General features: G+C 43.1%; 1 protein-coding gene across 1 annotated transcript in view; it reads left to right on the plus strand.

The window, feature by feature from the left end:
- The first annotated feature begins 6 nt into the window (after positions 1-6).
- MLXIP (MLX interacting protein) overlaps positions 7-13,997 on the plus strand; it is a 43,584-nt gene continuing 29,593 nt past the window's right edge. Inside the window, exon 1 of the mRNA XM_015644258.1 lies at positions 7-232. Coding sequence (XP_015499744.1) covers positions 51-232 — 182 coding nt within the window. The 5' untranslated portion in view covers positions 7-50. The remainder of the gene's footprint in view (positions 233-13,997) is intronic.

A 13,997-nucleotide genomic window follows, 5' to 3' on the forward strand; every position in this document is an offset into this window, starting at 1 on the left:
CGCGGCGGGGGCAGCCCCCGGGCCCGCAGATCATCCACTCGGGGCACTTCATGGTCTCGTCGCCGCACAGCGAGCACCCGCCCAAGAAGGGCTACGACTTCGACACGGTCAACGAGCAGACCTGCCAGACCTACCAGTTCGGGGCGGCCCGCGGCAGCGGCGGCGCCGGCGGCCGCCTCAGCATCGACGCGTCCCTCACGAAGCTGTTCGAGTGCATGTCCCTGGCCTACAGGTACCGCCGGGGGCCGAGCGGCCCCGGCAGCGAGTCCCGGCCGCGGGAACAGCCCGGGCCGGGCGGGGGAACCGCGCCGGGGCCCGGGACCGTGTGAGGGGCGGGGTCGCAGGCGAGCGGGGACCCCCGGCCCGACCCGACCCACACGCGGGGGTTCGGTGCCGCTTTTGTTTTCAGCGAACTTGGGGACCCCGGCGGGCGCTTCCCCGCAGGCCCGAGGCCCGTGGTTGGGGTGAGCGGCTGTCGCGGCCCCCCCCGCCGTGAGGGCTGAGGGCTGGGGTCCCGCTCGCCCCGGCTGGCTGCTGGTGCCGCTGGAAAGCCTCAGCATCCCGCGGCCAGGCTGGGAGCGAGTGGAAGCCTCTAGTGCTAAGCAGAAACCCTTAAAGGGCAAAGTGCCCCGCTCGATGTGAAACCCGGCCAATTTTCCTTTTTCCTCTCCCCAAATTTTATTTTTGTAACTAAGTCAAGCAAGCGGGCTCTGTCGCTGTTTCCTTTGTTCCTGTGGTGGCTGCAGCTGGCAGCAGCACTTCCTGGGTTTATCTGCATCTTTTGCTCAGACTTCAGTTGTGCTTTTCATCTCTTCGGTAAGGCGTTATATTCCCATTTATCCCCTTTGTCTGTCATCCAAAATGGAGGCAGAGCTGTGGAATAGAAGTGTTTTGGAAAGATGTGTGTCTGCTCGAGTCTTTTGTTCCGTGTGATATAGCAGAAACCGGATCCAATCTGATGTTCTCTGCTGAGCATATTTTGGAAGTTGATTAAAAGGGTTGATGGAAAATGCCTCTTGGCATATTGACAGAAATATTTATTTTCATCTATAGGAACCACGTTAGCTTGCTAAAAGAAAATTAACTTTGCCCACTCGAAATTACACTATTTAAGTTCAGTGAAGAGGAAACAATAGAAACTTGTTCTGTACAGTAGCAAGAAGATGTAATGTAAGTAATCCTAAAATTTTAATGATATTGGCCAAGAATGTTATTAGTTATTGGCAAGAGACTGACTTCAGATAAGGTGTGTGCAATGGTGGGCATAAGTATTTTGCACTTAAAAAAGAAATAAAAATGTAAGCCTTAATTAAAAATTAATCAATCTGCCTTTATTGTATGAGCTGGGAGGAACTTGCAGAGGAATCACAGGGATTGTGAAGGGCAGAACTGGACTGCTCATGTGCATCTGCTCCTTGGCCTCTATTACCTTTGTTTTGTTTTGTGCTTCCACTAGCGTGTCCTTGGGATTTTGAAACTGAGGATCACATCTGGTACAAAGGAATAATTCTGTAACACTGACTAACAGTATTGAACTCTGATGTAAGTGAATAAATTGAGCAGCAAATTTATTTCAGAAGAAATAATTTTATCCTGCTTGCTGGTGGTAGTGTGAGGCAAGGTGCAGAAAATATCTTCTTAGAGGCTGCCAAAGAAAAGCACATTCTTAATGCTTCTGTCCTTGTGTGCCTCTTAGGGTTTGCTGAGTTGCAGCCCTGAAGCATCCTGCCCGGATCCATCCTGCTTTCTCAGCAGCTTAGGGATACAATTTTTAAATCTGCAAAACAAACCGACTGTAAACTTTGGTCTAAAAAGGATTAAAGTAATTCTGGAAAGTCTGATTTGAGGTGGTGAACGTGGCTGTGAAGTGTCTTTTTAACAAATGATTGAGCCTGTAGGTTATAGGTCTCTCTGTCCACATTATCCTCAGGTTGGATTTGATCTTGGTTTATGGGGATGCTTTTGTGGCTGTTGCCTCAGCTGTACCTTTCTCACTGTTGCCTGTCAGATCCGGCACTGACAAAACACACAGATTCTGTGTTAATGTTTTCTGTGCTGCCTTTGCTGGGTAGAAATGCACTCTAAGAAAGAACTGGGGGTGTGGAAACCAACAGCAAAAAACTGTAACACAGAAAGGTGAAGATGTGTGGATTTTGCTTTGTGGGGGCATGAGCTACCTGTAGAGCTGGGTGATGCAGCCGTGTTAAACACAAACCCAAGGAAGCTGCTGTAATGGAGCTCTCTGTGTAATATTTATTTACTTGTGGCACTCATTGCTGGTACTTCAGTGTTTAAAGTTTTAAAGAGAAGCAGTAAAACGTTTGGTACCCATTAGCTTTGCCGATGCACTAGAAAGCAAAGTTTTTCTAGATTACCTCAGTCATTACCTGGGTCATTACCTCGGGTGGCTTGTTTGGAAGCGACCAAATTTATGCTGGATCACGGATTTAATTGTGCTGTAAATTTTTTTGTTTGGCTTTGTGCTGTTAATAGTCAAACTTTTTATGATAAAAAAAGTTATTTCTAACCACCAGGGAAGCAATTCCCTCATGCCTTTGAGCAGTACAAACTAATACAATTCTGATTTTCATCACAGCTGTTTCAGTCACGTAGCCAGTTGCACAGTTTGGAAAGTCTAATTTCAGAGGGGAAAATATACTTATAGAATACTCCCCTGTACAGTGAGCAGATTAAAACAATTTTTTAAATTAATAAGTAACTTATAAACACTGGGGTTTACAACAGGTGTCACACAGGCTGTACTTTATCTAAATGTCACTGTTTCTCATGTTTCTGATGAGATTGATTATGGGAGCTGTACCACACTGACAGAGGGAAAAGAACATTGGTTTTCCTCTTTCAGCTCCTTCATCTCAGCTCTTTAAACCAATGTGACCTTGTAGACCTTGATGTGTAGGTAGGTAGAATTGACCTGTTGCAGGCAGGTCAAATTAGACAGGCAAAAAGAGCTTAAAAAATGTTCTTCTCAAAATGAGAAAGACCTTTGACACTGCTCGTTCTAATGAGAAACTGTGCTTCTGGTACATGACCTACAATACGCAAAATTAAGTAAAATGTTATGTCATCTTGATATTTAATTTAGTAAAGCCCTCTAATAACTTTACCATTATCCAAATAATTACTTTACCCAGAAATAACTTCCCAAAGCTGAGCTGTAATCAGAAATGTTCCAACAACAGCCTATCATGAAGGTTTTTTTCCCTGAGATTGGGACAGAAGAATTTTTTCTCCTTGTTTTGGCGACTTGTTGTCTCCAGTGAAATAATCATGTTCAGCTCCGTGTAGAATGCATGCTGAAGACTTCTGTGAGGTGAAAAATTGTGCTTTACAAAAGGGCACTGTAAACCATTCGTTGCCCTGACAGTCTGGAATATGGGACATTGGACTTCCTTGTGGAAAGCTCTGCTTTGGGAAGACTGATGCATAGTTTAAGGTTCAAAACCTGAAATAGAAACTTTCCTGAACTGCATATGGAGCTCTGAAAAAATGGATGTTGGGAATCAGTGACCTTGTGCTAGTTTATCTCTAGGATAGAAATGCAAATCCTGCTAAAATGACTAATGTAATTACTGCAGGGAGTAGGAAATGCAGTGTATTATTCCTGGAAAAAATAGATTTAAGACAATTCTTTATTTTCTCTGGGTGTAAAATGGATAAGCGACATTGCAGATTTCAGTTATACTCTGCCAGTGTGAAGAAATAAGGGGTTGATAAGGCTCTGAGACCATGTACATAATTTATTTTGTGTATGAAGGTTCCCTTCTGTTCCTTCTGCTGGGGAGGCAGTCCTGCAGTGGAGAGAAAGGGCTCCTCAGATGTGTGTGGTCCATGTACATTGTATAAACAAAGCACAAGCTTTATTTTAGGAATTATTAATGATACTACTCACACTGGGTGGTGTTTTTTTAACTGTTATATATCATTATGTCAGTCATTGCTTATATTCACATAGGGCATGGTAGGGTAGGTGCAGATGACTTTGTGGGCTCATTTATTCCTAAGTAGCCTCAGAGTTCTCTCACCTCTTAATAAGAGCTTAAGGAACATGCCAGGTGTTGTAGTTGAGGTAAGAGTGTTAATGTTGGCATGAGATCCTTGTCCAAAACCCTCTGGATCCTGCTTGCTAAAGCTGCACAGAGCAGGAGAGTGGGGTCTGGGAACTGGGACAAAAGCTGCCTTGTGGACAGCTTGCCAGGTCATTTCTAGATTTCATGTCTCCTCTTTAGCAATATGACTCCTTCACTTGATGCAGATGTAAGCCAAAAATATTCCCTTCCTCAGTGGACAGACGTTAGGGGTCAGCTTGTTTCCAGAGCACCTTTGCCACACATTCTTTGTTAGTGCAGTGTTTGGGGAAGTTCTCAGCAGTGCTGATAGCACTTGGAGATTAAAAACTTCCAGAACTCTGTTACATATTTCACATGCTTCTTGTAGAAGCTACTCTGACAGAAACACCTATATTCACCTCTGAATTTAGCCAAACCTGAGCAGAGTTGCTGTTACAAGTGTTTTTTTTCACCACAGTAAGGGGGGGTCCCTTGAAAGCAAGGATGCTGTATTCAGGGTGCAGTATGAATCAGGACATTGGTACTGAGCCTCTTACCCTGCTTATGTCAAATGCTTGATATAGTCACAAGCTTTTAAGCTCTGTGTAAGATGCAGTTTGAAATTCCACCTTGACAACCTTGAACCTTAGGACGGTTGCTGAGCTGTTCTTGTCTCAGAGATGTATTTCTTTGCCAAAGTAAACATTTAGCAGCAGTAGTGTGAGAAGGCCTTGGTTCACATTAAGGTTTTGGTGTCTTCAGGGCTACAGATGTCTGCAGGAAGAACAGACCAATTCTGTGGACAGAGGTTTAGATACAGGGACAATTTTGTTTGTTTTGCTCCTGGCTATTTTGGTGTCTCTGCAGACTGGTTTCTATGGACCTGGTTGGGCAGGTTGTTACTATAGAGGTGTGGGGCACAGTAGTCACATTTTCATTAAAAAAACATATTGTTATCATCTTTTGATCTACCATTTAATCTACATGTTTTGTTGTAGTTCTCATCTTGTGTTTTTACTCACTAAACAGATGTTATTTTCTGGCTTAAATACGACATGGATTTTGTAACCATCATTTTTGATGGATTGCTGAAATAGGGAAGAGGGAACTAGTTTGTCCTCAGACTGCCAATTCTCAAAACTTGTGCATGGTCTGAAAAAAATTTGGCTGAACTTTGAGATTTGGCATTATTTTTAGTAATTTTAAGAAGATTTTGTGCTGCATGATTATGATGTGCTTTAAATGGCGACAGAAATTAATATGTTGATTTCCAGTTCTCCCTCCCTTACCCATTTTTATTTCTTTCTGCTGAGTGACAAGAGGAATTAAAGCCAAGAAACCCAAAATTCAGGTCTTGGCTTTATTCATGTTTTTCCACACTCCCCTTTAGTAGGTCACTGAACCATTCTTGTTTGTTACTTTCCCATGTGGGGGAAAAAAATTTCCATTCTTTTGGAAAGCAGAGTTGATATTCAGTCACTTGAGCAGCTGCTTATCTGACAGTGTGTCCTTAAGCTATGATTAGTCTTAATCAAACAAAAGGGTATCTAGTGATGCAGCAAGCTGGGAAGGGGTGGGGAGGAATAAAGGGAGCTTTGTAGCCATTTGGAGCTGAAGGCTGGGCATTTCTGGGATGTCAGAGGCATTTTGACAGGCTTGAAGGAGAGAGTGACCTCTTTAAGTTGCTATGGGTGGGTGGAATTTTTCCCCTAAAAACCACACTCAGAGATCTGTTACAAAGCAGGAAGAATTGAAAGGGCAAGGAATGAGGCTGGAAGCTCGCTGAGATGTGAAGTTAAAAGGATCTTTGAGGAATACATTGGTTGAATTAGAAAGGGCCAAGATAAAGCCACATGAAAGATCTGGATGGTGTTAACAGAGGCTACAGGGATGGAAACAGGAAAGAAAAATGAGATACTGTAAAGTTCAAGTCAAACAAAGGATGTCTCAGCTGACTAGATGGGTTTGAGCCCAGGTTACAAACTGAGCCCCTGTTCCTGAAGAAACACCCTGCAGCAGGGGTAGATGGAATGACAGCAAGAAAAGGAAATCTCTAATCATGGTGAGGAATGTGGAGAAGAGGTTGGAATTGTACTTAGATGAGTTTTGAATAAAAGTACAGAGATAAATGATCATGGTGAGTTGTGGAGAAAAGAGGATGTCAGGTGTAATGCGGTTCACGGCAGGAGAAATGGGAATGAAGGGGAAGAATATATGGAAAGTAAGGGGTAGATGATGGAAGGTGTGGCTGGAGTTGGAAAAGTCCAGTGTTTGTTCCCCATGCTTTGATCTGTGATAGGACAGTTAGATAGGAAGCACTTGATGAGGGTGTGTCCCTTTATCTGTGATAAAGGAGAGAATGAGCTGGATGGACCCAGATACAGAAGTTATGGGTGATCGAGCAGTAAGATGGGGACAAGAGATCTGGAATTCCTGGTCTAGTTCTTCTCATGCTGCCCTGCTGCCTTTTGCTGGTGGAGAGAAAGGGTTCTCTTTTTAAAACAGAACAACAACAACAACAACAACAAAACCTTATCAGTTGAGAAACCTGGACCAGTTTGGGTTTAATCTGGTATTTTATTTTTAATTAACCGACTACAGGCTATATGCTTGCAACTTCCTTTCTTTGTATGCAGAAATTAATTGCATTTACAGTTTCCCTCATCTGTCCTTTGTTATCTTAATATCATTGGCACAAACAGTTCTTTAAAGACAAAACTTCTAAGCTACTTCTGAGGAAAAAGACAAGCTTTCTAAACTCTTTGATGGCTATAGAAATATTTTACAGCTTTCATACAATTTTCCTTTCGCTCTGGAAAGGAAACCTTTAGCATGTCCATAAAACAATTATGAAGATGATTAGGAAAAGTACTTGTTTCAGTTGCCTCCAAAGAAAATAGAGTTGGTTCTTTGTGTTTCAGACAGTGATGGAAAAACCTGAATCTGTTTTTAGTGCAAGCTTGAGTTACACTATTGTCACAGTTTCTGAAGCAGGAAGGCTTGAAAAATAGGGTTAGGAAAAGCAAGGTTCTTTAGAAATTAATAATTTTAGTACCAGAAGAGAAATTCTGAACATGGTCTTTTCAAATAAACTCTTTACTCTGCAAACAGAAATGGAGGGCTCCTTGTCTGTTTTCCTGCCTTGGCTCTATGCACTGCAATTGTTCGGCTCTGCCTCCCTTTGTTAAATCTACTGTTGGATGGAGCAAAAGTTTGCTTGAACTCGGTGGGGATAGTGTTTTATCTTCCCGCCATTCCCAAAAGTGTGGCATTATCTTCCTGCCATTCCCATACCAGTGACAATCTCTTATCAGTCTCCTCCAGGCTTGATGCCTCTGAGTGGTAAGGAGAGCCTGGGTGACACCTTGGTGTTCTGTGTGGTGTGAATGGCTGCAGGGGAATTGCCTATTCTCTCTCTGTTAAGCAGATTTCACTTTGTGCCTTGAGTGCTGCTTTAAGAGCAAGCTCAATAGCAGTTACCTTTGTGGAAGATTAGTATTTTTAGTTGGCTGTCCAGCCATTACATCAGTGGAGAATGGAAAATGGGATTGGAAATGACCATAAGACTCCATCTAGGCCCAGGGAAAAGATTCTTTCCCTTGGCTGGTTATCCAGACCATGGCCACTTGCAAGGTGTATGAAGGTACAAAGCCCACAGTGTTAGGAGTGTTTCTCAGGGCTGTCACCTTTGGGACTGTAAGAGAAAAGGTGACATGCCAGATGGAAAGGGCTTGCAGGGCACTGCTTGGATTATCATGTAGCAGGGTATTAGTGAAAGAATCTGATTCACTTCAATTAGTGATATGTCAGTGTGTTTTGGCCAGAATACTCCTGACCTACAGATAACCCTTTGCCATGACACGGTTGGTGATGTACCGTGATGTGAGGAAAAGGTTCAGCTGTTTTAGTAGCTAAACATTGCTGCTTAATGAATTGGTCTCTTTTCCTGAAAAGCACAGAAAAAATTTTAATGACTTGTTAAATTTTAATGACTTGTTAGAGAGCTTTTTATCCTTGGTTTTTTGTTTGCAGCACATTATCTACAACAGTAATGCACAGTTTGAGACCTTTTTGTCCCTCTGCTTGTAGTTTAGCTGATGGTTTAGCTGATGGAAGCAGTGGATACAGCCCTTTTTTCTATATTTTAATGCCTTTTCCTACTGTATTTTTTTGTGGTATGTCTTCCTACATACAGAGATAAATGCTTTTTGTTTAATTATAGTAGGAGCTGTCTGGATTTCTGTAGGTATTTATTGCTCCTTTATACCACACCAGAGCAAGCAGAGAATATCTTTATGGGTAGAATACATATGTGGTGTTTGTACTTCTGTTTCATTGCACATTAACAATATTTCCCTATGCATTCTCCCAGTGATTTGGGAAACAAAGAGCAGAATTTTGGGGGGACAGTTCAGAGCAGAAGTAAGAGAGTTGAGGCTGCTTTCAGCTGAAGGAGCAAGGAAGAATGGTTGAGAGATCACCCTTAGTCCATGAAAAGCTGAGAACTGAGGTAATGGAGTCTGATGCTTGTTACAATTTAATTCCTCTCTGAGCTTGAAAGGGCTTCTTCTATCACAGGAGATGAAGGGTGGTCTGGTCTTTGCTGGTTTTGGGTGGGGCTTACTTGTCCCAGGGCAAGGGAATAAAGAACAAGAATTGAAGAGTGCAGCCTTCAGGGTCACTGAGGGGGTACGGAGAATATCCAGATCCACTTGCTCTTGTGTAATAGGTTTGCCCTTCTTGAGAAATGGAAGTGAGATAGCAGCTGCATTGTTTGTAGTTGGGTTTTGCAAATCTTGGGGGAAGTGGCAGCTTGCAAGTGTGACCTGGCCCAAACCCTTTTTGTGGGATGTCTGCTCTTCCTGGCTTTGTCCTTTGCTGCTGAGGCTCCTCAGAGCTGTCTGTGCTGAGAGCTTGTGTGAACACCAGAGCCTTTAGTGCCATTAGAATCTCTTTGGTAAGAGCAGGACCTTGGTCCTGTGTCCTGCCAGGTGGAGGGAGCGAAGGAACAAGGTTGTGCAAGTGTTTTGTTCTGAGGAGTTAGTGTTGCAGCTTGTACTGCTGCCTGGAACAGATCTGCAGAAGCACAAAGTAAGCAGGAGGAGATCTTTTCTTTTCACTGATCCTTCCAGCGGAGGCTGTTAGTTGTCAGAGATCAGCAGGGCTGTTCTTTGAGAGACGTCTGCATAACAAGATTCAAGCAAACACTGCAGAGGCACGAAGGAGGCTTTGCTTCTGGAATCTGTCAAGTTCATTGTTTTCAGAATTCTGTAGCATGGGATGTTTACTTGAAATCCTGGCTTTCTTTCCCTCTGCCGCTTTGTTTACTCTCCCATCCCTCAAGGTCCCATAGTAACGAGTGCTCTGCCTGCAGCAGTTCAAGGACACAACAGCTCAAGTGACCTTGGCCAGCATGGCTGGGAGACCCCTGGCCAGGCTGCAGCAACTCAGTGACTTCTGTATCCAACACAAAACCTTCCCCAGTCCATGTGAGCTCGTCCAAAACACTTCTTGTCCACATTGCCTCATCTGTGCCAGGGACTTGGTTGCCTTGACACCAAAATTCTAATATAGGGCAAGGGTTAGACTCACTCCAGCCAACCACAGTGATGATACAGAGCCCAGGCCTCTATAGTAGTGCTGGTGTATCTTTGGAACAGCTGGAATGTGGGGTTTCACAATAGATCTAAAAATAACTCAGGCCTACAGCATTTAGTTACTGTACGTTGATGTGAATGTGATCTATCACAGGCTCTTCGGCTCAGTTCTTCATGCTGCATCTTACATCCAGATTTTAGGCTGTTCTTAAATCTAGTTTGTCCTTGCTGTCCACCATTCACAAAAAGACAGAGACCAAATGGAGCAAGAATTGTGGAAGAGCTTCTCATGTCTTTGTAATTCTTCTTTGAAGTCCATGACTGCTCTTGATTATCTTTCTATCATGCAGATTTTTGTTATTGGTGCTGTGGTGTGACACTTGATTTAGCCTGTGTTAGTTGTTGAAGGTGGCTACTTTGGAGGCAGAAGTGATCAAGGTAACAAAGGAAAGACGGGCACATAAAAAGGAAAACTTAAAAAAAAAAGTGAAAAGGAAATACCTGAGCTTGTGGATCTGGCAGTTGTTAGAGAAGTGCCAAACAGGAAGAGGGCAGTGGAAGATCTTGTTGCATTCCTGATCTTCCAGTCACTGGATACGGGTATTATCTGCTGCCACGTTTCCCAGAGCAAAGAATATAATTTATTTTGTTCATGGATGGTCACTCTCTGCTCATCCTGATTAATTTCTCTACATTTACATAAAAGCTGTAGTCTGAGTAAGCTTAGAGATGGCTAGTCAAACTCTATTAATAATATTTACAGTAATAACTGTGCATCAGGAGAACTCACAGTATTTGAGTGAAAGGCAACACAGCAAAGTCCTGGTCCTGCTAAGCTGTGTAGTGGATTCAGGAACAGCTCTGAAATGTGCTCATGTGTTAGCAGCACACAAAGATCTGGATGTTACATACCATGCTTCTCATGTTAGCCCATCCTGTACAGTGTCCAAAGAATGTATCACTGTTTCCCTGTATAAACTCCTGCATATTGGTATCTGCACAGCTTAGTCCAGCTTTCTGTTTGCTTGGTAAACATCTGTCCCTGACAGGATGGAGGGAACTTGGATAGAAAATGTGCTGGTGGTGTGCCAGATGTGGGAAAGCATGAAGCAGTGAATCAACTACTTGCTTTTGCTCTCTAAAACACAGCTTTTGAGGAAGAAAATTGAGTGCAGGGGTTGTAGAGGAGGTTTGCCACCTGGAAACATACAAAAATTACTTTTCTGGATTAGAAGATATAAAACTTTTAGAAAGGAAGGAGTAAGTAAAGGGATTTGGATATAGTTGTGAAATATTTAGATCTGTTAGAGTCAGAGAAGCTCTTTGAATGTTGTCAGCTTATTTCAAATGAACCTAGTGTTGGTGTGAGAGAGCTGACTTGATCAGGAATACAAATATCCTCAAGGAGGAAACTGCACTCATTTCAAGTAATTATTATTAACCATGTTTGATACAGAAAACAGATATTGTGAAATAATATCTTTGGGAAACCAAAACAATCTGTCCAAAAGCTGGGGCATCCAAGCTGTTGAGTAGTCACCATAGTAGCTATTCTCTACTGAAGATGTCATTATCCCTCCCTTTTCAAAGCAGGGTACTGCCAAATCAATATAGATACTTAACTGGGGGGGAAGGTGTCCATAAACAGCAGAAAGAGAACCTGTGTAGTTCTTCAGTTCACTTTTAGGGAGTGAATTAATATACTTGCTAATATCATTTTCCTGTAGAGCTGGGAGTGGCTGGTTGTTGGGAGCTGGCAGGAACACCACAGGGACAAGCTCATCCTGTTGTGACCCTTCCCCAAGCACCTGCTCACCCACTACTGGGACAGCACGGGGAAGGCTGGACCTGTGGCTGTTCTTACAGCTCTTGCCAAAGCAGGTGCCAAGTGCTAGAGTGAGCTACAGTGTTTTAGTGTCAGCTGGGAAAAAAATTCCAGGCAGCATTTGGTCTCTGGAAGCTGCAGATAAGGCCAGAGTGTGTGGCTGTGGCTGCTGTCTGTGGTAGCAGCCCTGTTTTGTGCTGCTGCCTGAAGGTGCTGGGGATTCCATGATCTTGTGAAAGGACAGAGCCAGTATATTTGTGACTGGAATGACACTGTGATCTGAGTAATTTCTTCTGTGAGGAAGGGTAATCTGCAGTCAAGCTGCTTGGGAACCAGAGGCATTCCTAAATTCTGGTCTATCTTTGCTGTGTGAAATTGTTAACCCTTAATGGAAACCATGGGACTAGATTGCACTTATTCACCTTAACAAATCAGCAGATGTTACTGAAGAGCACAGCTTAGCTCTCCAAGTAGATGTATACAATTCTGCAATAAAAGCTAATTCATTATTGTTCCTAATAAAATTTTGGTCTGTGAAGGCTGTTGTTTAGGAACTCAGCATGGATCCCATCTGTTTTTAGTATCCAGTTGTACAGTAGAACCCTCAAATCTCCAGTAAAAATCTTAGCAGAGCTTAAGGAGACTGAAACTTTTATTAGCAGTTTTTATTAGCACATTAGTAGGCTCGATGTCTAACCTTTGGCATGTAATAATTATAGGCTGGGTGCATGTAGCAGGCTTTTGGAAATGGGGAGAGAGATCCTAGGAAATTTTGGGAGGTTGCTTCTCTCCATAGCAATAAACATGTAAAAAGTGTTATTTACCTTTCACATGAGCTTTCCTAAGGGACTGTGATGTCCCCAGGATAGGACTCTACAGAGTGAAGGTTGAGACTGGGTTTTTGTGATTGTGGCACTTAGGAAAAATACAGTTCAAAAAAAATGCTTGAGTGAGGGTCATTTAGTGGCTTGGTTGTTGTTTTGCTTGTAGTAAGATTTGTGAAAGTGCTGATGCATATTTTACTGGTGAAGTCACCACTTGCTTTGGAACATAAACTATCTCAGTCCAGCTGTGTCTTTTAAGTGGTGCACAGGTGAATGGCATGAGAATTTCTGAACCATTTTGTTGCTTGGTATTTAATAATGGTAGTTACTAGGAGCAAACAAATGACTTTATAAGGATATCATGCAATTAAAAAAGGTCTTTCTCTGTCACTCACCCTATATAGTGAGGTTAAATATTTCTTTATGAAGTTAACTGCTATGAAACATTTATCAGTGTCCTGTGCTGTGCATAGTTACCATAACCACCATCATTATAAAGTAACAGATCCAACAATTCAGCAGGACTGGAGCCACCAAGGACAGGGTTGATCTCTCCATCTGTGTGTGAGAACCTGGCATTGCCCTTGGCCTGTCCAATCCTAGACAGACAACAGGAGCCATCTGGGAAAAGTGTGGGGAGGATTATGTGGCATGAGCATTATTAGCTGCTTCCCTGCCAGCCCCGTGTCCCAATTAATTAAGGAAGGGTCACTCACACAGCCTTCCCTGCATTGCAGCAGACAAATCTTCACAGCTCCAGTTTGACTGGTGACCCAGAGCTGGAAGTTTGTTTTCCACTCTGTTTTCTCTAAATGTTCAACCTTCCCGGGAGTCTGTGGTTGTGGATGGAGGCAGCCTGGGGAGTTTTACTGCACAGTTTGAGATGTGGCAGCCCCCATGGTGTGACACTGCACAGGGCCGTGGGATGTTCACCATGAATCAAAGGGCTGGTTTTGGTGAAGCATTGCCAGAACACTTGATTGCACACAGATCCCAGAAGGGTCTAAGTGGAGACTTTTCCTGTGAGTTGTGCATGACCTTTTAGAAGCTCCCCACCCCCATTCCAAGTTGTTTTATGTGAGTTCTGGAAGGAGATTTCTCCTTACACCATCTTTCTATTGGATTTTGATTGATCTTTGAGTAGTTTCAGAAGTAATACAATGGTGCCTTTACCTTGCTTCTGTCTCTTGTGTAGTTTCTGGTTTGGCTTTTATGTAAACTTTGAATAAACTGTGTGTGCTGTTGCAGTCTTGTGTCTGTAATAACTTAATTTGGGAATCAGCCTGGTGTTTTTCAAGCTGCAGGGAGCAGACAGCTGGGATGAAAGCTTTGTGTCACGGGGAGAGCTGAGGGAGCATCTCTGCTTTTGCAAACCCGTAAGGGGCTTTCAGAATAAGATCCCCGAAGTCTTGAAGTGTATTTATAGGCTTGTAATGTTGTTCAGAGAATGTTACAGTATCCTCTGTAGCAGAAGCGCTGGTTTCGGGTTTCTGGAGCATGGTAAACAGCTCTGGGCTCCGGTGGTATGTGTGCTGCTCAGAGAGCTGGGCTGATATGCCACACTGATAAGGTTTGTTTGGGTTTTTCAGAAGCTCCGTGTGCAAAAGATCTTCTAAGTCCCAAATCATCACATCTTGATCAGTTCATTAATCTAGGCTGGGGCCTTAATGTTGAAAAAGATTCT

Source organism: Parus major, chromosome 15 (genome assembly GCF_001522545.3).
Source record: "Parus major isolate Abel chromosome 15, Parus_major1.1, whole genome shotgun sequence".
Classification (NCBI taxonomy): Eukaryota; Metazoa; Chordata; class Aves; order Passeriformes; family Paridae; genus Parus; species Parus major.